Source organism: Chrysemys picta, chromosome 3 (assembly GCF_011386835.1).
Source record: "Chrysemys picta bellii isolate R12L10 chromosome 3, ASM1138683v2, whole genome shotgun sequence".
In the NCBI taxonomy this organism is placed as follows: domain Eukaryota; kingdom Metazoa; phylum Chordata; order Testudines; family Emydidae; genus Chrysemys; species Chrysemys picta.
In genome coordinates, this window is record NC_088793.1 from 5,306,103 (window position 1) to 5,326,536 (window position 20,434).

At 51.4% G+C, this 20,434-nt stretch overlaps 1 protein-coding gene across 8 annotated transcripts in view; it reads right to left on the reverse strand.

Annotated features, from left to right (window-relative positions):
- Positions 1 to 20,434, reverse strand: part of LOC101940868 (otoferlin) — a 201,331-nt gene that overhangs the window by 79,412 nt on the left and 101,485 nt on the right. For all 8 annotated transcript variants that reach the window (XM_065587421.1, XM_065587420.1, XM_065587417.1 and 5 more), the window contains exon 5: positions 14,774 to 14,985. In XM_065587421.1, coding sequence (XP_065443493.1) covers positions 14,774 to 14,985 — 212 coding nt within the window. The remainder of the gene's footprint in view (positions 1 to 14,773; positions 14,986 to 20,434) is intronic.

Here is a 20,434-nt window from a genome sequence, read left to right on the forward strand (position 1 = left end):
TGCCAAATGGCAACGACATCTGGTCACGGTCTGAGAGCCCAAGAAAGAGGGAATCCCTGGTAAGTCCGGCTCGGGCCCACCCAGCTGAGACCGCCGTTGTAGGGACCTGATCTGCAGGATGACTCGTCATTATTTTTCAAGCGTCTGAAAGTGCGCTCAGCCCCTCCCAGAGCAAAGGAAAACACTGCAAAGCAAATAAAGACACTACCAGAGTTTGCAAACCAAAAACCTTCATGCACCTGCTTAACTTGTAGCACGGGAGCCTGTCCCATTGACTCCAGCAAGTCTCCCCATGAGCTTAAAGTGAAGTACGGAAATGTTTCTGGGATGGGGGCCTGGCATTTGCTGGGATACAACAAAGGTGGTTCAAAAAAACATATTCAGAGCGGTCAGCTTAGCACTCCGCTGCTCAAATTAGCGAGGCTACTTTAATCTGGCTTGTGGGGGATTTGGTTTTGTGTTATAATGGCTTTCTTCCCCCTTACGCAGATCATCCATTTCCTCCTTTTCCTCGATCCATCTGGCTCGCAGCCTCCCAAGCCAGCAAAACCATTGGTGCTGCAGCCAGCGACGTCCCCAGATGAAAAACGTCGGAAGTTAGAACAATGGATGGATGAGGCCAACCGATCCAGCGCTGGTGCCTAAATCTTTACCATAGAATCGTAGAATCATAGGACTGGAAGGGACCTTGAGAGGTCATCTAGTCCGGTCCCCTGCTCTCAAAGCAGGACTAAGTATTATCTAGACCATCCCTGACAGGTGTTTGTCCAACCTGCTCTTAAAAATCTCCAATGACAGAGATTCCACAACCTCCCTAGGCAATAAATTCCAGTGCTTAACGCCTCTGACAGTTAGGAAGTTTTGCCTAATGTCCAACCTAAACCTCCCTTGCTGCATTTTAAGCCCATTGCTTCTTGTCCTATCCTCAGAGTTTAATGAGAACAATTTTTCTCCCTCCTCCTTGTAACAAACTTTTATGTAATTAAAAACCGTTAGCATGTCCCCTCTCAGTCTTCTCATTTCCAGACTAAACAAACCCAATTTTTTCAATCTTCCCTCATAGGTCATGTTTTCTAGACTTCAATCATTTTTGTTGCTCTTCTCTGGACTTTCTCCAATTTGTCCACATTCGTTCTGAAATGTGGCACCCAGAACTGGACACAATACTCCAGTTGACGCGTAATCAGCCCAGAGTAGAGCAGAAGAATTACTTCTCGTGTCTTGCTTACAACACTCCTGCTAATACAGCCCAGAATGATGTTTTCTTTTTTTGCAACAGCGTTACACTGTTGACTCATATTTAGCTTGTGATCCTCTATGACCCCCAAATCCCTTTCTGCAGTACTCCTTCCTAGGCAGTCATTTCCCATTCTGTATGTGTGCAACTGATTGTTCCTTCCTAAGTGGAGTACTTTGCATTGGTCCTTACTGAATTTCATCCTATTTACTTCAGATCATTTCGCCAGTTTGTCCAGATCATTTTGAATTTTCATCCTATCCTCCAAAGCACTTGCAACCCCTCCCAGCTTGGTACGTCCGCAAACTTTATAAGTGCCCTCTCTATGCCATCATCTAAATCATTGGTGAAGATATTGAACAGAACCAGACCCAGAACTGATCCCTGCGGGACCCCACTCGTTATGCCCTTCCAGCATGACTGTGAAAGACTGATAACTACTCTCTGGGAACGGTTTTCCAACCAGTTTTGCACCCACCTTATAGTAGCTTCATCTAGGTTGCATTTCCCTAGTTTGTTTATAAGAAGATCATGCGAGACGGTATCAAAAGCTTTACTAAAGTCAAGATATACCACATCTACCGCTCCCACCCTATCTACAAGGCTTGTTACCTGTCATAGAAAACTATCAGGTTGGTTTGACACGATTTGTTCTTGACAAATCCATGCTGAGTGTTATTTATCACCTTATCATCTTCTAGATGTTTGCAAATTGATTGTTTATTTGCCTCACTATCTTTCTGGGTACAGAAGTTAAGCTGACTGGTCTGTAATTCCCCGGGTTGTCCTTATTCCCCTTTTTATAGATGGGCACTAGATTTGCCCTTTTCCAGTCTTCTGGAATCTCTCCCGTCTTCCATGACTTTTCAAAGATAATCGCTAATGGATCAGATATCTCCCCAGTCAACTCCTTGTGTATTCTAGGATGCATTTCATCAGGCTCTGTGATTTGAAGACATCTAACTTGTCTAAGGAATTTTTAACTTGTTCTTTTCCTTTTTTAGCCTCCGATCCTACCTCATTTTCACTGGTATTCACTATGTTAGACGTTCAATCACCACCAACTTTCTTAGTGATAACTGAAACAAAGAAGTCGTTAAGCACCTCTGCCATTTCCACGTTTTCTGTTATTGTTTCCCCCCTCATTGAGTAACGGGCCTACCCTGTCCTTGGTCTTCCTCTTGCTTCTAATGTATTTGTAGAATGTTTTCTTGTTACCCTTTATGTCTCTGGCTAGTTTGATCTCGTTTTGTGCCTTTGCCTTTCTAATTTTGTCCCTACATACTTGTGTTATTTGTTTATATTCATCCTTCGTAATTTGACCTCATTTCCACTTTTTGTAGGATGCTTTTTTGAGTCCCAGATCATTGAAGATCTCCTGGGTAAGCCAGGGTGGTCTCTTGCCAGACTTCCTATCTTTCCTACGCAGTGGGATAGTTTGCTCTTGTGCCCTTCATAATGTCTCTTTGAAAAACTGCCAACTATCTTCAATTGCTTTTCCCCTTAGACTTGCTTCCCATGGGATCTTACCTACCAACTCGCTGAGTTTGCTAAAATCTGCCTTCTTGAAATCCATTCTTTATTTTGCTGTTCTCCCTCCTACCATTCCTTAGAATCATGAACTCCACCATTTCATGATCACTTTCACCCAAGCTGCCTTCCGCTTTCAAATTCTCACCCAGTTCCTCCCTATTTGTCAAAATCAGTAACGATTTAAATACCAATGCTTGGCACTTTTCACCACTAGAGCTCACAGTGCTCTGCACACTGAGCATAATGCGACAGATGGGGAAACTGAGGCATGGCAGTGATTTGCCCAAGGGGACACAACAGGTCAGCGGCAGAGCTGGGAATAGAATCCAGGTCCCCAGGACCTCCCATGGTCTCTTTGCTCCGGTGGCATAAAGGGGGAACAACAGCCAGTGCAGGGCAGCACAGGGATGGCATGCCCGTCCCCCCCGCAATCCCCGCTTTAAGCATGGGCTGGAGGTGGGGAAGCTGTAGACCTCTAGCTATTCTGGCCTGCTACGAGTTAGAGCAACCTCAGGAGGCCCCCCAAGTCCATGGAGCAGCTCAGAATCTGGGGGGTGGGGTAGGGGGGACACGGCGCAAAGGTGGCTTAAAGCAGCTTCAGCCTGCCCCTCCCTCTGTGGCCTGCCTCCTGAGAGAGAGAGCCCCGGATCTCGTTCCCTGTTCTAGTGGGGCGGTTGCCCGGGCTGGAGAGCTAAGCGGTAATACTCAGGGATGGACTGCGCTGGGCAGCTTGAAGGCAGGAAGAAAGAGACGCCTTATGCCCCTGCACCCCCTGCTAGCCACAGAATCCAGTGCTGCTGGCACTAGTGCGGCAGAAGGAATTTCAGGTAAAATGCACCAGTGCTTTGGAGACAAGTGATCGAAGCGCCACCTAGTGGAGACAGACCATGACATTGAAAAGTGCTACAGTGAGTCACCTAGGTCAGTCAGTGGTCTCCAAACTTTTGTGATCGCGCGCCCTGCCGCGCCGCAGGGCCGGCTCTACCATTTTTGCCGCCCCAAGCGAAAAAAAAAAGGCGCTCCGACTGCCGAAGCGGTGCTGCTTTGGTGGCGCGCCTCCTGCCGCGCACCCTGAAGGATCCTCTTGCGCACCCCCTGGGGTGCGCGCACCCCACTTCGGAGACCACTGACTAGGTCACCACTCTGTCTCTGGGGCCCCTGCAGCATGGGAACAATCCCTAGCAAATGTGCTGTCCTTGGAGTCACACGTGTTGTGGCTGTGTTCGTTCTCTCTCTCTCTCTCCCCATTTTTGTTGTCGTTACCTGACAAGAGGGTGAGAGACCACACAAGGCAGTTGTAGTGATGTTGCTCAATGCACTACTGGAAGGCACTCGACAGGAGCGTGGGAATAGGGGGGCAGGGGGCCATGGCCCTCCCACTTTCTGAAGGTGTACAGGTCTGGCCCATCCACTTTTCGCCATGGCCCCCCTGCCCCCTTCGACCAGACCGGCAGCTGAAGCCTGGCTGGGGAGCCTGAATACTGGGAGGGCACCACAGACCCTCCATCTGCCTGGGTGGGAGGGGGCCGAGAGCAGCCCCTGACCCATGTCCCCGCCCCCTGGGCCCAGGGCAGGTGGAGGGTCCGCGGCTCCCGGCCCACTCTGGCTTCGGCTTGGCTGGAGGTGGTGGCCTTGAGAGGAAGGGGTGGGGCCACAGAGGGGGTGGGGGGACCCTGGCCCCTTGCCTCCCCCCTTTTGGTAAGGCTCCACCGCCCTTGCACTCGGATACTACTGCGTGCGGTGTAAAAGCCTACATAGAAGAGAAGAGAAGAGAAGAGAAGAGAAGAGAAGAGAAGAGAATGCAGCAGCCCTTTGGCCAGGCAGGTCTCTGCCCTGACATCCAAAGCCCTTCACAGGCTCGGCTTGTGCTACCCAGGAGATGCCTTTCCCTCTGCCACCCGGACCTCCTACAACAGCTCCCTTCCCCTGGGACACCAAACCTGTCGACCACTGGGGGAGGCTCCCGAGGGCAGGAGACAGGAACTTCCACGGGGGCTGGCCCGAGCCTGTGGAACTCACAGCCACAAGTGATAATGAAGACCCCGGGCGTCTGTGTATTGAGAGCGAAATGCAGCGCGGTTTTGCACTGAGGCAGCAGCGTCTCTGAAACGAACTGGCTTGTTCTGGCTTATTGCCGGGAGCCTTGTTTTTCAATACGCCATTTGTCTCTGAGTCATTAGTGATGGTGAACCGACTTCTGAGTGTTGGAGATGCCTCCGGCCCCTTCTGTCCATTTCCTTGATGGATTATTTCCTTCTGACTCCCTGGACCAGGCGTAGGAGATAGTGATGGGGCTGGGAGGGGTGGGAGACAATCCTAGAGGTGAGGGGGCCCTTTCCCGGCAGGGAGGGACTTGGTGAACACTTACACAGCACCTTCTGGCATATAGACAGGCTGCCACACATGCACGAATCTCTCCTTCGTGGGGCTGTATTCGTCCTGCCCACGTGTGCACTTGGCTTGTGTTTAGCTGGCGTGATGCTTCAGCCAAAGACTGGTCCCCAGGCAACACACTGGCAAAGGGTGTGTATGTACCATGCCCCCCTGTACGGGCTGGCCCACTACAGGATAACGGCTTACTACTGCTACCTTCTGAACAGAGAGAGCCGCCCGCAGGAGCCAGCAGGGATCTCTGTAACCTCGTCTGAGAGGGATGTCTGCCAGCCTACTGAACTACACACATTTACACAGGACAAAGCCAGTCAAAGCGCTGAGCCCATATGCCCCCAGCCCGGCCACGAGAGAGGGAAGGAATGAGCCACTCAGAAACAAACATCACTTAATTTCTGCTTCAAGATCTGCTGATGGAGCTAGATCTGGGCCCTTAGCATAAGCCATTGTCCTGGGCTTCCTGTCTAAGGTACTTAACACAGTACCTGAGCATCTCACAGTCTTTAATGTATTCATACCTACAGCCCCTCCCGTGACACAGGGCAGTGCTATGATCCCCACGGTACAGATGGGAAACTGAGGCACAGAGACTTACAAAGGGAGTCCGTGGCAGGACAGGGTCTTGAACCCCAGGGGCGTAAGCTGTAGGTTACCACCCTAACTTGCCGGACCATCCTTCCTCTCCCCAGAACGTGCGCCTCAGCTTGCCTTCTCGGCTGACATCCAGTTAACCGGGCTGTCACCACACTTCCCTGCTGGACCCGTCTCTCTGGAATATCCGACTGGGGCCAAGCCTCCCTGATGGTTCGCCCAGGGTGCAAACTGATTCCGACACAGCCCCGAGTGAGCGGCAGAGCCCTGCTTATAAACAACTTGTCTTCCCCTTCCCTGATGGACGGTTCACATATGGGGCTGACTCCAGCCAATTCACAGCAGCATGTGAGCCCAGAGCACGCATGAAGCAGACGCTAATCAGTTCTGACTTAATCCATGCAGCTAAGGGGGCAGAACACGCATGTTGGGAAAGCCAGTGACCTTAGGAGGCAGGACGGCTCGTGACTGGACAAGAACTTGCGGGATGTGCGGAGCGATTTATAAATACTTTTCCTTTCAGGGTCTGTTTATTTTTCCCCAACGGGATAGGAAATCAGCTGATTAATGACATGTCTTCCCAATGATCTGAGACAAGAGGTAAGTGGCTTTTTAATGATGTTTGCAGACAACAATAAGGGCTTGATCCAAAACCACGGAGTGAAGAGGAACTTCCGCACTCACTTAGTGGGCTTCGGATCAGGCCCGTGACTGGGAGCTGCAGCGAATAAACCCGCTAGGACAGAGACAGGACGTGGAAGGATCTGGAGGGATTGGAAACATGGACAGAAAGTGACGAAATGGGATTCAAGCCAAGGGCCTGGGGGAAGAACAGTCTGAGCCCCAGAGATCCCGTGGGGATGGGGAAGCAGCTGCTGTCTTCCTGCCTCTGCTGGACTCCCCCCAGCGGGCTGCCTCTGCTCCGCTGCATCCAGGTGAAGGTGGGTCTCCCAACCCTGGCTGCCCAGCCAGATGCCCCTGGGGCCTGATTTCCAGAGGGGCGGAGCTCCGGCAGCCCCAACAGACCCCACTGGAAGTGCAACGCCTCTGGCCATCACGCCCAAGGTGTGTCCAGGGGGGTGCCCAGGCACCAAGCCTCCCAGAATTACTAGCCGCCTTTGAAAAGTCCGGCCTAAACATCTCCCACTGGCCTTGGAGGTTCTGCACAGCTGCCCAAGCCGAACGTCCCTTCCTCTGCCATGTCACCCTCCGGCCCCACTGCTGACACCAGCTGCAATAACCTGGTTGGCCGCCTAGCTCATAACGTAGCCCACGCCACTCCCTGCGCATGGAATAACCCGCCTGAGCTGGCGCTTCAGAACCCTTCCTTAAGAGCAGCCCCCACAAGAAGCAAGTTGACCTTCACTTGGGTCATTTCAAATGAGACAGTCAGGACCCGTGCGGCCCTGGGCTGGGGAGGTGGGGAGGTGGGGATGGGTTAGATGGCTTCAAAGTCCTTTTGTCTCATGGTTATAAAAATGCTAAAAGGGAGACAGTCAGCAATTTGTCAGTAGCAGTGGCTGGGACACTTTTGTGTGTTTATGTCGGATTTTGGGAGCAAGTTGTTTTTAAGCGAGATGAAACTAGGGGGTCCGCAAGACAAATCCACCTCCTGAAAGGGGGACAGTCGTTTGGAAAGGTTCCGAACCGCTGCCTTAGCTAGACAGCAAATGGAGACATGGAAGCACGGAGTAAACATGGAGCTTAAAACATCCGCTGGCTGGGAAAGAGGAGGCGATCTTGTGACAGATGGGTTCCTATAGACGAACCAGATTGCACCTGGGAGTGCTGCTAGAATCTGAACTAGAGCATTGCAGGCCGTGTGCACGACCGGGAAACCTCTCCCCCGTACGTCCCCCAGAGGGAATATACCGCAGAGAGCGCAGCCCTTTACCCACAGGCCAGGTGCTGCGTGGGGGGCAGGCTTCCGCCATGCGGTCTTGCCACGTGCTCCACCAGAGAGCCAGTGGGACCGCCCACGTCCGACGGGGAGCTCAGGCGCGTGACTCATTCAGCCCCGGGCCTCTTTGCGGAAGGGGGCACTGATGGTGGTGACTGGAGAGCGGGCGTCCCCCTCAATAGCCGGGCTGAGCCCTCCAGCTCTTTCACACGGGCCACCCCACAGAAGAGCGTTTGGTCACCCCTGGTCTGGCTACACTGGGACCAGTGTCAGAAGGGTGGATGGATCTACAGCCCCGGAGACACCCCCCGCCACAGAACTCCTGTTAGAATAGAGCGACTCCATCAGGGCCGCGTCCCCAACTGGTGCTGGACGTGGGGGGCAGGTGAGCGGAGAAAGCCCCAGCCTTTGTGACAGGACACACCATGCACAGCACAGCACCGCACAGCACACTGCAACCTGACGGCCCAGGCCCGGCCTGGCCCGATACCTCGTGTTGAGGGAGCCCTGGCTCAGGGTGTCGGCCTCGCCCAGGAGTTCGTCCTCGCTGTGATAATACATGTCGTCCTCTTCAGACCTGGGAGCAGCAACGCGGCGCACGTCGGCCTGCTGCTTGCAATCCTCGGCTCAGCCAGCGAGGGCAGCAGGCCCACGGGGCGCCGGGGACATTGGTAATAACGCAGCCGCTGGGTTGCCGGGGTGCAGGTGGACCAGGGCAGGGCAGAGTCAGCCTGCAAACCCTCAGCATGGACGGCTGCTGGATACTGCTTGCTTTGGCGCAATTCCCGAATCTCAGCCGCGAGGGGCTGCGGTGGGTGAGACCCTGGCCCCACTGAAGTCAGCGGGAGTTTGGCTGCTGATTTCAATGGCGCTTTACCATTCACTCAGGCTGCTGCCGTGCCATCCTCTGACCCCAAAGACTTTTCAGACTCTGTGTACAGGGACCAGCATTGAAATGCAGCCACTTCTGGGGTGGCACGTGGCCGCTGGTTAGCAGTGAGCATGGAGCAATGCTGCAAAGCCAGAGCGAGTTAAGGGAGACGGGACAGAATTATCCACGTCTGATTTGCTCAGGACAGCCGGCCTAACACCTCCCATCTTAGGGAAAGTGCCACAGCTGGTAGTTTGCCACCTTGTCATTATTTCTTCGTTCCTTAACAAACCCAGGGAAAGCCCAGCACCTCTCCTGCATTAGCTGTGATCATGAACAAACAGGAGGGTGCTACAATACTCCTGTTTCATGCACAGGGCCGGGGCCCGATCCTGAGGGGCCCCGGGCATCAGCAGCTCCCCAGGACTCAGCCCCTCTGAGCAACAAGGCCCACGCAGCAGGTTGGTCACTGCAGGGCATTTTAGTGATCTCTGAATGGGGGTAACTGAAGACAAACTTTATGGGGCCGTTGTACGAGACTTAGGAACTGTCTGAACAGAGACTGACTCCCCCATCCACTAGGGGGCCCTGACGTTTTGAGGCAGACTGCATAGCAGTACACGCTACAGGTCAGCAGCCCTGCATCCTAATGGTGCTAACACGGGTACTAGAGTGCAGTTTAGCCTCCGAATCCCACAGCTCCGACTCAGGCAGTAGCTCGGCTGTTAACTTTGTGTCTGACTCCGATCGACTGCACACAGCGTCTGTCACCCTGAACAATCGCATTCAGCCCCACCAAAATGCAGCCAGCTCTGGGGTGGAGCCAAATGACACACAGCAACAATACACAACACTGAGGAAAGAAGAGAAATTTGGACCCAGGGCATGGCTCCTTCTCTGGCATCTTTACAGTCCATATGGAGCAGATCGGACGTTGATTTAGAAGCTCTCATCTGAACAGCTGATCTATTGTAAGCTACATGGCTCTGCGCGTACCTACGCCAGAAGGATGGAAATGTGTGTTGATTGTTCCAGGATTTGAACCTGCTTTTGTAGAGATTATAAATCCCCCCGGCTACTAAACCCCCAGCTACTGTTACACAATGTGCATACTTGACAAACAGCGGTGCTAGCTCTCTTTTAAATCCATTAGCATCTTCCCCGGCCAAAAAATGTGCAGCGTATTGAGCTGGGAAACTGATCGATTGTTTCAATTAGACTGGAAATCCACAGGACACAGCCCAATTCATAGAGCAAATGAGCTGCTTGCCAGAGCATTTCTGAGCCTCTGGGAGCATCCTTCCTCAGCATTCTGCTCGGAGGAAAGGACAATCTCCTCCTTAAGTGGCCACGTAGGAGACAAATCTCTAGAGAAAAACAAGACAGCTAAGTACAGAGAGTGTGGCTGGGTCTGTGAGCGACGTGGCAGACACCCGGCCGGCCCTTTGCTGCAAAACTGGAACGATTTTAAAATGCCTTTGCGGAAAAGAAGACGGCTCTGAATCCTACACACCTGATCTATTTCTAAGGCACGTGATTGGCCACTGCAAAGCTAGCGTCTCGCCCGTCTCGCTTGGGACAGGCACTGCGTCGCTCTGGATCTACCCTGCACGGTGCCACATTCAGTGAGGGCCCTTAGGAACGATCGTATGATAGAGCAGGGAATAGCCCCCGCCCGCCCGCCTGCATGGGAGCAGGGGCGAGAGAGCAGATCCTAGCTTGGAGGTCTGAGAGCTGTTTCCCTCAGGTCCCAAACAGGGCTGGGTCCACACTGGGTGACCCCATTCGTTTCCCTGGAGCTGCCACGGGATGAGGTAGAAATACCACAGTGGTGACCCAAGCCCCCATCCTCCAAGCTATTTTCAATCCATTCCGGTTTGGTCAGCGCTCCGGGCCACCTTAACATGGGAGTCACTGATCAGCACCTCCAGAAATAGACAGCTCATACAAACGCCCTGGGCCTGCTCCTGCTCTCAGATGCGCCAGTGTAAACCAGAATCAGGCCCGACGGCGCTAGCCCCTTTGGTTGCGAAGAGCCCTCTGGCTGTGTGTAACTTGCCTTCGGCCGGTGTGTAAAATGGGTGCAATCCGCACCCAGGCGTTATTCCACAGAGGCAGAACCCGGCGCTGCTGCGGCAGCTGCCAATGACTTGGCAGCATCTGGCTCCAGGAGGGGACTGGGACCCTGGGTCTGGCTGACTGGCGCTGATCCTGGTCTCAGCCACTGGACGTTCAGCACCACTCAGTGGAAGTCGGTGGAGCCGCTCCAGGATTCCGGTGGTGTGAACGAGAACAGGAGCATCAGCTTCCCCCATCCTCTGCCTCGAGAATTCACCCTCCACGGCCCATTCAGCCCCAGCCTCTCTGCTGAGCCTGACAGCCTGAGGGTCCCCGTTAGTGCCAGCTGCTTGGGCGGGTGGGTTCGGGTCATGAGAATGAGGAGCTCCCTGTTCTCTTTTACCCCCATAAAGTGGCCAAAAAGGGCACAGGCCCCTAGTTTCTCTTTCCAGATCGTCTTGAATTTTTATTCTCCCTCAGCGATTTCCACAGCTGGTTTCCAAAGCCAGGCAGGCCGTTTCTCTCTCTTTGCCAGCCTTGTGCACTCCACTAAGTCACTGGGAAATTAGCTCCCATCCTTCCTGTTTCTGGCCTCACCACCAGCCCAGCTGGGTTCATTGCCGATACGCACGGCAGAGCTGGGCGTGGTTCTGCAAGGCTCCCTTTGGGGATGGCTTGGCTTGGACCCCCCCTAGAGCCAGGTGAAACTTTTGGATCAAAACTTGGGGACCTTGAGACATTTCGTCAATTTGTGGTTATGTTGCTGAACTGTTTCAGCTGAAAAAACCCTAAAAAAGTCCCGAAAAAAAATGGAAACTTGTCAATTTTTCAATTCAAAATGACTTTTGGCTTTGGCATTTCCTTTCATTTTTAATTTAAAAAAATGTCAAATGTGAAGAAATGCTCCTAGTCCCAATGCAGCCTTTTGTTCGACCCAAAGTGATTTTGTTTTTACTTTTCAATTTGTTGAAAATTTCTAAAAATTTCCCTTTCTGTTCCACCTGCAACAATTCTCCGTCCACCACCCAATTGTTCGGAAATGCCAACAAACTGAAAAATCTGTTCTTCACCCCGCGCTAAGTCTTGCTGCCAGCTTCCCACACAGGGTGACTTAGACAGGATTAATTCTGCCTCTGCTCTTTAACCTTCCCTTGTGAGCACCCTCTACCCATCGTGCATGCGTGAACCCAGGCAGTGATCCCCACCTCCTGTCCCTCCGCACACTTGCAAACTCAGGTGTTCATGCCTTTGCCCCCCAACCCTGTGAGCCTCAAATTCACGTATCATTTCATCTTCATGCCCATGTGCATAGGCCTGACTCCCATGCAAACTGGCTGGGACAGCTAGTCACTGGGGTGAACAGTGCAGGGTGCTTTGTAACGGTCTCTGTGAGCGGCCGCCCCAGGGATGCGGAGTCGGCAGGAGTCAGATTAGAGCAAAACAAAACAGCAAACAAACTCTGGGCAAGAGCTTAATGGGGATTTGACTGGGTACAGAGCAAACTCCGTTCCAAAGCAGACTGCACTTCTGCCAGGTTTCAGAGTAGCAGCCGTGTTAGTCTGTATCTGCAAAAAGAACAGGAGTACTTGTGGCACCTTAGAGACTAACAAATTTATTAGAGCATAAGCTTTCGTGGGCTACAGCCCACTTCTTTGGATGCATATAGAGTGGAATAAATATTGAGGAGATATATATACACACATTTGTTAGTCTCTAAGGTGCCACAAGTTCTCCTGTTCTTTTTGCACTTCTGCCTGCGCATCTCCTCCTTCCTGGCTGGCCAGCTAAGCAATACGCTATTCCGAGCTCATGCAGTGGATCAGGAGGAAGAATTTCTGGCACTGACGCAGAACGGTTCAGGGAGACTAAGGAGCAATTGTACAGGAATAAATCTACGGCTCTGTAAGTGGAACATGCTCATAAAGCGTGTTGGGTCCCGCTCTAGTGACACGGCCTCGGAGCGGCTAGCGGCCAACTGCTGATGCCCATTGCAGGAGTTACTCCTTCAGCTCTGGGGTAGAGGCCAGTGCTGTGGTATGGAAAGTTCTGAGTTCAAATCCTGTTGAGGATCCATGAGAGGGGACAGGCCAGGAAAACTGCATGGTTACCACTAGGTCACATTTAACTGCTACTTGGAACATCACAGTATCTAGCGGGGATAGAACTCGGCTCCTTCTGTTCCAAAAGCCCAGGCCATCGGGGGGGGGGGGGCATTACAGTCTCGTCAGAAAAACAAAGCCCCACCTGCTCAGGGTGCACATTCAAAAGTGCAAGAGCTTGTCCTACATCCTGGACCAAAATATCCCCTTTGATCGGTCTAGCTAGGTGCTTACATCACATCCATCACCTCACTGTGATAGACGAGCATCTGTTTTGCTGTGCACTTGTCAGCTGAGCTGCCACCCCCAACCCAGACACAGCTGCATGTCAGTGGTGCTGTAGCCGAGCTGCCAGATCCCACCCCAGAGGTGGCTGCATGTCAGTGGTGCTGTAACCGAGCTGCCAGATCCCACCCCAGAGGTGGCTGCATGTCAGTGGTGCTATAACCCAGCTGCCAGATCCCACCCCAGAGGTGGCTGCATGTCAGTGGTGCTATAACCCAGCTGCCAGATCCCACCCCAGAGGTGGCTGCATGTCAGTGGTGCTATAACCCAGCTGCCAGATCCCACCCCAGAGGTGGCTGCATGACAGCGGCGCTATAACCGAGCTGCCAGATCCCACCCCAGAGGTGGCTGCATGTCAGTGGTGCTATAACCCAGCTGCCAGATCCCACCCCAGAGGTGGCTGCATGACAGCGGTGCTATAACCCAGCTGCCAGATCCCACCCCAGAGGTGGCTGCATGACAGCGGCGCTATAACCGAGCTGCCAGATCCCACCCCAGAGGTGGCTGCATGTCAGTGGTGCTATAACCCAGCTGCCAGATCCCACCCCAGAGGTGGCTGCATGACAGCGGCGCTATAACCCAGCTGCCAGATCCCACCCCAGAGGTGGCTGCATGACAGCGGCGCTATAACCGAGCTGCCAGATCCCACCCCAGAGGTGGCTGCATGTCAGTGGTGCTATAACCCAGCTGCCAGATCCCACCCCAGAGGTGGCTGCATGTCAGTGGTGCTATAACCCAGCTGCCAGATCCCACCCCAGAGGTGGCTCCACACCAGGGCCCAGGAACTGGGATGACTGGTCTCTAGGAAATCACCAGCTACTTCGGCCCAGCGACGACCGACATTTCCAATTCATTCCGAACCGATTCTCAGTGAACTGTCGGAGCTGCTCTCCTGATGGCTGCTGAACGCCTCCTGTGTGCCCGTGTCTGCAGGGGACAGACCTCACCCCCCAGCTACACGGAAACCAGCGTTGCAGGCCTCACCTGGAAACCCAGGGAGCAGGCAGTGTAAACATCTTACCCTAGAGCAAGCTGCTGATCGCTGCTTCTCCTCCCGTCCTTAAACCGCACCCAGCACCCTGGTTATGTTCCTGGGGTGCTATAACACAGCTGCATTTGCCAACAGTTCCCACCCGGTGGCAGCGAATATCACCACAACTTTCCCTTCTACTTAGCCCTGCAGTTACAATGTGTTAGAAGCGCAGTATCTGTTGACAATGTTGTGTCCCCCCCGTAATTAGCCTGTAACCAATGTCTCTGTCAGGGGCCATCTCTCAATGCGCATGGGCAGAGTCTGGCACAGAAGCAGACTGGACAATGTGTCTTATTCCAAGGGGCGGGGCCTTAGTCTCAGGGGCGGTGCTTAGCTTCTGAACGGGAGGCACGGCCCCCATGGAGGCAGGAATCCCAGAGTGGGCCTGTCAAGCTAATTTTCTCCCGTGTCTTACAGCCTTTTTTTTTTGGCCTGAGTTTGGAGGCAGAGGAGAAGCAGCTGCAGCCGTGTCCCGCCACGCGCCCACCTGCGCATCGACCTGTTTAAAATGAACAGGGCGGATACGCCGCTGGAAATGCGAATCCAGCCACAATGTGGAGGTGAGACGCATCTGCGCTACCTCGTACATCGATTGCCCTTTGCTGCAGCGTCACATGAAGATAGTGGCGCTATGAACAAGGACAAACAGGGCCTTGTATCCCCCCTCCAGAGCCATATTGAGGAGGGCACATTGCCGCTGCACGCTCATGCCAAGAATTCTGCCCACACCGGGCAGTGCCTGGGAATCGAGTTGGTGCCATGGGTGGAACGTTACCTCCTGAAGTTCCTCTCTGCTGGTTTCAGGCTGGGGTTGGATTTGCCAGGAGACACCGCAGAGCCCTGCCGGTGCCCGGGGAGCAGGCTTTCTGTCTCCAAGGGGCCTTCGCCCTCCGACCGGGAGTTAGGACTCTCCAGAAATTCCCCATCATTCCAGGCGCCCACGGTGCCGTCCATGGCCTGGTACCTGATCTCTATGGAGACGCTGGTCTGGAACACAAACCAAACACACACTCAGTGAGTGAGGCCAGTGCGCAAGTGGGCAGGTAAGAAGATTTATTCCTAAATACTAAGGCCAGAAGAGACCAATAGATCATCTGACTTGACCTCCCGTGTAACGCAGGCCAGAGAAATGTCACCCACTGATGCCTGCCTTGAGTCCTCCACCGGGCGTTTGGCTAAATCAGTGATACGCAGACCGAGGCGCACTAGCCGCAAGTGGCTCTTTAATGTGTCTCCGGCCGCTCTTTGCAGCACATGATATTAACACACGGTGTGATTTCATTATTAACCGATCTAAGCTTCAGAGTAGCAGCCGTGTTAGTCTGTATCCGCAAAAAGAAGAACAGGAGTACTTGTGGCACCTTAGAGACTAACAAATTTATTAGAGCATAAGCTTTCGTGGACTACAGCCCACTTCTTCGGATGCATATAGAATGGAACATATATTGAGGAGATATATATACACACATACAGAGAGCATAAACAGGTGGGAGTTGTCTAAGCTATTAACCAATCAGGATGCTTTCACTAGGTTATTAACCAATTAAATTGTTAACTTGCACTAGGTTATTAATTTATTTGCTATGAGAATAATATATATATATATATATGGACGGTGGGTGAACCCCACCTTTGGGGAGGCTAGCCTGTGGCCCTGCCCCTTCTGCCTGAGGCCCTGCCCCCCATCTCCCAGCACCCCATTCAAAGCTGAGCCCCTGCCAGCTTCAGGGGAGAGGAGGAGCGAGGGTGGGGCCTCGGGGCAGAGCATGGGCGGGGCCACAGCCTGGGTTAGGGGAGGCATAGCCGCCCCTGGCCGTGGATATCCACTGCCCATGTTATAAACTAAATATCTCCCCTGTCATACTAGTCACATATGACAATGTGGTACTGTGCTATAGTAAATGAAGCAATGAATTCACACTCCTGGGGCTCTTCTGGGTAACGCTGGTCTCTAATTTGGCTCCTGAAACACGGAGGTCTGAGTATCACTGGGCTAAAGCTTCTTCCAGACTGACAGCCGGTCTGGCTTCAAAAAATGGGAGAATCCACCATTTCCCTCGGTCGTTTGCTCTGATGGTTAATCACCCACCTTCGTAAAACTTGGTGCCTTATTTTTCATTTGAATTTGCCTGGCTTCAGCATCCAGCCATTGGTTCTTGTTCTGCCTTTATTCTGCTAGATTAAAGAGTCCTTTAGTACCTGGTATTCTCCCCTCGAAGGTGCTTTTACCTGTAATCAAGTCACCTCTCAATCTTTTTTTGAAAAGCTGAACAGATTGAGCTCCTTAAGTCTCTCACCGTATGGCATTTTCTCCTGCCATTCAGTCATTTCTGTGGCTCCTTTCTGCACCCTCTCCAGTTTTTCAATGGCCAGTTTAAAATGGCCACCAAAACATGATGTATTATTCCAGTATTGGTCTCACCAATGCTGTTGACAGAGGTCAAAATCCCCTCCCTGCTGCTCCTGAGTACTCCCAGGTTTAGAAGCATAGAATCAGAGAAGATTAAGGTTGGAAGAGACCTCAGGAGGTATCTAGTCCAACCCCCTGCTCAAAGCAGGACCAGAAGTGATGTGAAGGAAGATGTGCCTTTTGAAATTCTTGGAAGATGCCACAAGCAGGAGAGGCTCGAAGGATCACATTGGCCCTTCTTTGTCACTGCATCACGCCCCTGATTTCTGTTTGAGCTGCAGCATTGTCAGTCATGATTTAAGTATCAGGGGGTAGCCGTGTTAGTCTGTATCTACAAAAACAACAAGGAGTCTGGTGGCACCTTAAAGACTAACAGATTTATTTGGGCATAAGCTTTCCTGGGTAAAAACCTCACTTCTTCAGATGCATAGAGTGAAAGTTACAGATGCAGGCATTATATACTGACACATGGAGAGCAGGGAGTTACTTCGCAAGTGGAGAACCAGTGTTGACAGGGCCAATTCAATCAGGGTGGATGTAGTCCACTCCCAATAATGGATGAGGAGGTGTCAATTCCAGGAGAGGAAAAGCTGCTTCTGTAATGAGCCAGCCACTCCCAGTCCCTATTCAAGCCCAGATTAATGGTATAGAATTTGCAAATGAATTTTAGTTCTGCTGTTTCTCTTTGAAGTCTGTTTCTGAAGTTTTTTTTGTTCAATGATAGTGACTTTTAAATCTGTAATAGAATGATCAGGGAGATTGAAGTGTTCACTTACTGGCTTATGTATGTTACCATTCCTGATGTCCGATTTGTGTCCATTTATTCTTTTGCGGAGGGACTGTCCGGTTTGGCCAATGTACATGGCAGAGGGGCATTGCTGGCACATGATGGCATATATAACATTAGTGGATGTGCAGGTGAATGAGCCCTTGATGGTGTGGCTGATGTGGTTGGGCCCTCTGATGGTGTCGCCAGAGTAGATATGGGGACAGAGTAGGCAACGAGGTTTACTACAGGGATTGGTTCCTGGGTTGGTGTTTCTGTGGTGCGGTGTGTAGTTGCTGGTGAGTATTTGCTTCAGGTTGGGGGGTTGTCTGTAAGCGAGGACTGGCCTGCCTCCCAAGGTCTGTGAGAGTGAGGGATCATTTTCCAGGATAGGTTGTAGATCGTGGATAATGCGCTGGGGAGGTTTTAGCTGGGGGCTGTATGTGATGGCCAGTGGTGTTCTGTTATTGTCCTTGTTGGGCCTGTCCTGTAGTAGGTGATTTCTGGGCATCCGTCTTGCTCTGTCAATCTGTTTCCTCACTTCCCCAGGTGGGTATTGTAGTTTTACGAATGCTTGATAAAGATCTTGTAGGTGATTGTCTCTGTCTGAGACAAACACCTACAGCTTTTCCTCTCCTGGAATTGACACTCCTCATCTATTATTGGGAGTGGACTACATCCACCCTGATTGAATTGGCCCTGTCAACACTAGTTCTCCACTTGCAAAGTAACTCCCTGCTCTCCATGTGTCAGTATATAATGCCTGCATCTGTAACTTTCACTCTATGAATCTGAAGAAGTGAGGTTTTTACCCAGGAAAGCTTATGCCCAAATAAATCTGTTAGTCTTTAAGGTGCCACCAGACTCCTTGTTAGTCATTATTGCAATTTAGAGATTGCAAGTGATCAAGTGATGCAGAAGTCACCAGGATGCAAAGATGCGGACTTTGCTTCCCACCAGCAGACCTCAGAGCATTTGACAAACCCTCACTTAATTCCTATCATTATGGTCAAAAGGTTTTGGCCAAAAATGATATTTTTGTAGGAAAATCGATGTTGTTATCTAACTAGAGCTTTCTGTGGGAAATACCCATTTATGATCAAATCGTAGGGGTTTTGTTATAAAAGCGAAAAGTTGAAAAATGTAGCCAAAAAGCAGGAAAAAATGTTTTGTCTATATTTTTCAGGGATCTACTCTCAGCTCCTCAGGGAGATGGCTGAGTGTCATTGTTAGAGCTAGTCCAAAAATGCTAATTATGTTCTGAAGGAAATTTAGGAAATTTTCAAATTAAAAAAAATCCCTGCCCCTTTCTTTGGTTTGTTTTTCTATGAAAAAAATTTAAACTAAAACCTGGGGAAAAATTAGTTTTCAAAATGTGCTTTCAGTTAACAACATAAAAATTGGTTCTCAGTAAAATGTTTCCATTTTTGTAAACAAAAACAAAACAAAAAACCTCACAATTTTTTACCGATTTGTTTTTTCAGTGAACAGCTGGAAAAATTTGACCACCGTGAACATTTCATGTTGTTAAAAAGTCATTTTAAAAAAAATCAGTCACCTCCGATCATTATCCCATTTTATAGATGGGGACAGTGAGGCACAACGCTGGGACATGACTTGTCCAAGGTCACCCAGAGAGTCAGTGGCAGAGAACAGGTCTCCTGGCTCCCAGCCCGCTGCTCTATGCTACTGTAACAGCTCTGCGTCCGAGTCCCTCTGGTCCCCATATGGGACTGTCCAAAATTGCCGGTGACACGTTTCTATGACTGACACAGGAAACAGCATCTTTCAAAGCCTGGAGAAAATGGGTCTAGCTCCAGCTCTGGTGATTACGGGATCAGCTCTGAGAGGAGCTACTCAGTCCGGAGTTGTTCACAGGGCTTGCATCCCCGCTGCCTTATCCCTTGCAGAGCGCCATGGGATGTGTGCTTAAAGCAGCAGTTCTCAATCAGGGGCATGTGTACCCTGGTGGTAGGCAGAGGTCTTCCAGGGGGTAGATCAGTGTTTCTCACCCCAGCGGGGTCGTGGGACGGGTTTAGGGAGCTCGCAAGTGCAGGGCTGGCATTAGTGGGTGGCAAGCAGGGCAGTTGCCTGCGGCCCCATGCCACAGGGAACCCCGCAATGCTAAGTTACACACTTCAGCCCCGGGCACCAGGACTCGGGCGTCACACGCCTGAAAGGGGTACAGTAGTCTGGAAAGGTTGAGAACCACTGGTTTAGAGAACCCAGCCTCTCCCCCTATTTAATACCGTCTCTTTTGCTGCAGCAAAGGGGGGGTTAGAAGGGGTATTGAAAGAATTTACACGGCTAAATTGTCCTCTGTCATAAGAAGTTGCCATGGATACTGCATGGGAAAAGGCGAATCTAAAATCCTGCTTAAACTATATCCACCCACCAACGCAAGCAAGTCCTGTGCAGCCCAGATGAACAGGACCTGAACACAGAGTTCAGACAGAGGCCGTCAGCACTTTAGGGACAATATATTCCAGGGATGTTCTAGTTATCCCAAGGCAAGCGGTATGAACCCAGGAATATGTATATTAGCTATATATCAAATGTGTTTCTCTCACTCACGCACGAACACACAGGATGCGACTCCAAGGACTTACTGAGGGACCTACGGGGGATCGAGATGCTTTTCACGCTATCGTTCTGTCTGCCAAACATTTATGCCAAATTCCCAGGAATGACAGTTTGGTATTGGCGATGGGGCTTTATATGTCTTTTCTAAGAATGGCACAAACGTTGGCTCATTAATCCCCACAACATCCCTGGGAGGCAGGGAAGTATTATTTTGTAGATGGGGAAACTGAGGCCTCGAGACCAGATGTGACTTGCCCTGGTCAGTCAGTCTGTCTGTAGCAGAGCCGGAGTTAGGTCACTTCTCCTCTTGGTCTGCAGTCCTGCACTGAGTCCTCTAGTTACAGATTCAGAGAGTTTACAGCCAGAAGGGACCAGTAGGTCCTCACAAGCCAGAGAGTTTCACCCAGGTACCCCATACTGAGCCCAATGACTTGTGTGTGGCTAACACATCTTCCATAAAAACAACGAGTCCGGTGGCACCTTAAAGATGAACAGATTTATTTGGGCATAAGCTTTCATGGGTAAAAAACCCACTTCTTCAGATGCATGGAGTCAGTGAGGTTTTTTACCCATGAAAGCTTATGCCCAAATAAATCTGTTAGTCTTTAAGGTGCCACCGGACTCCTTATTGTTTTTGTGGATACAGACTAACACGGCTACGCCCTGATACTTGACAT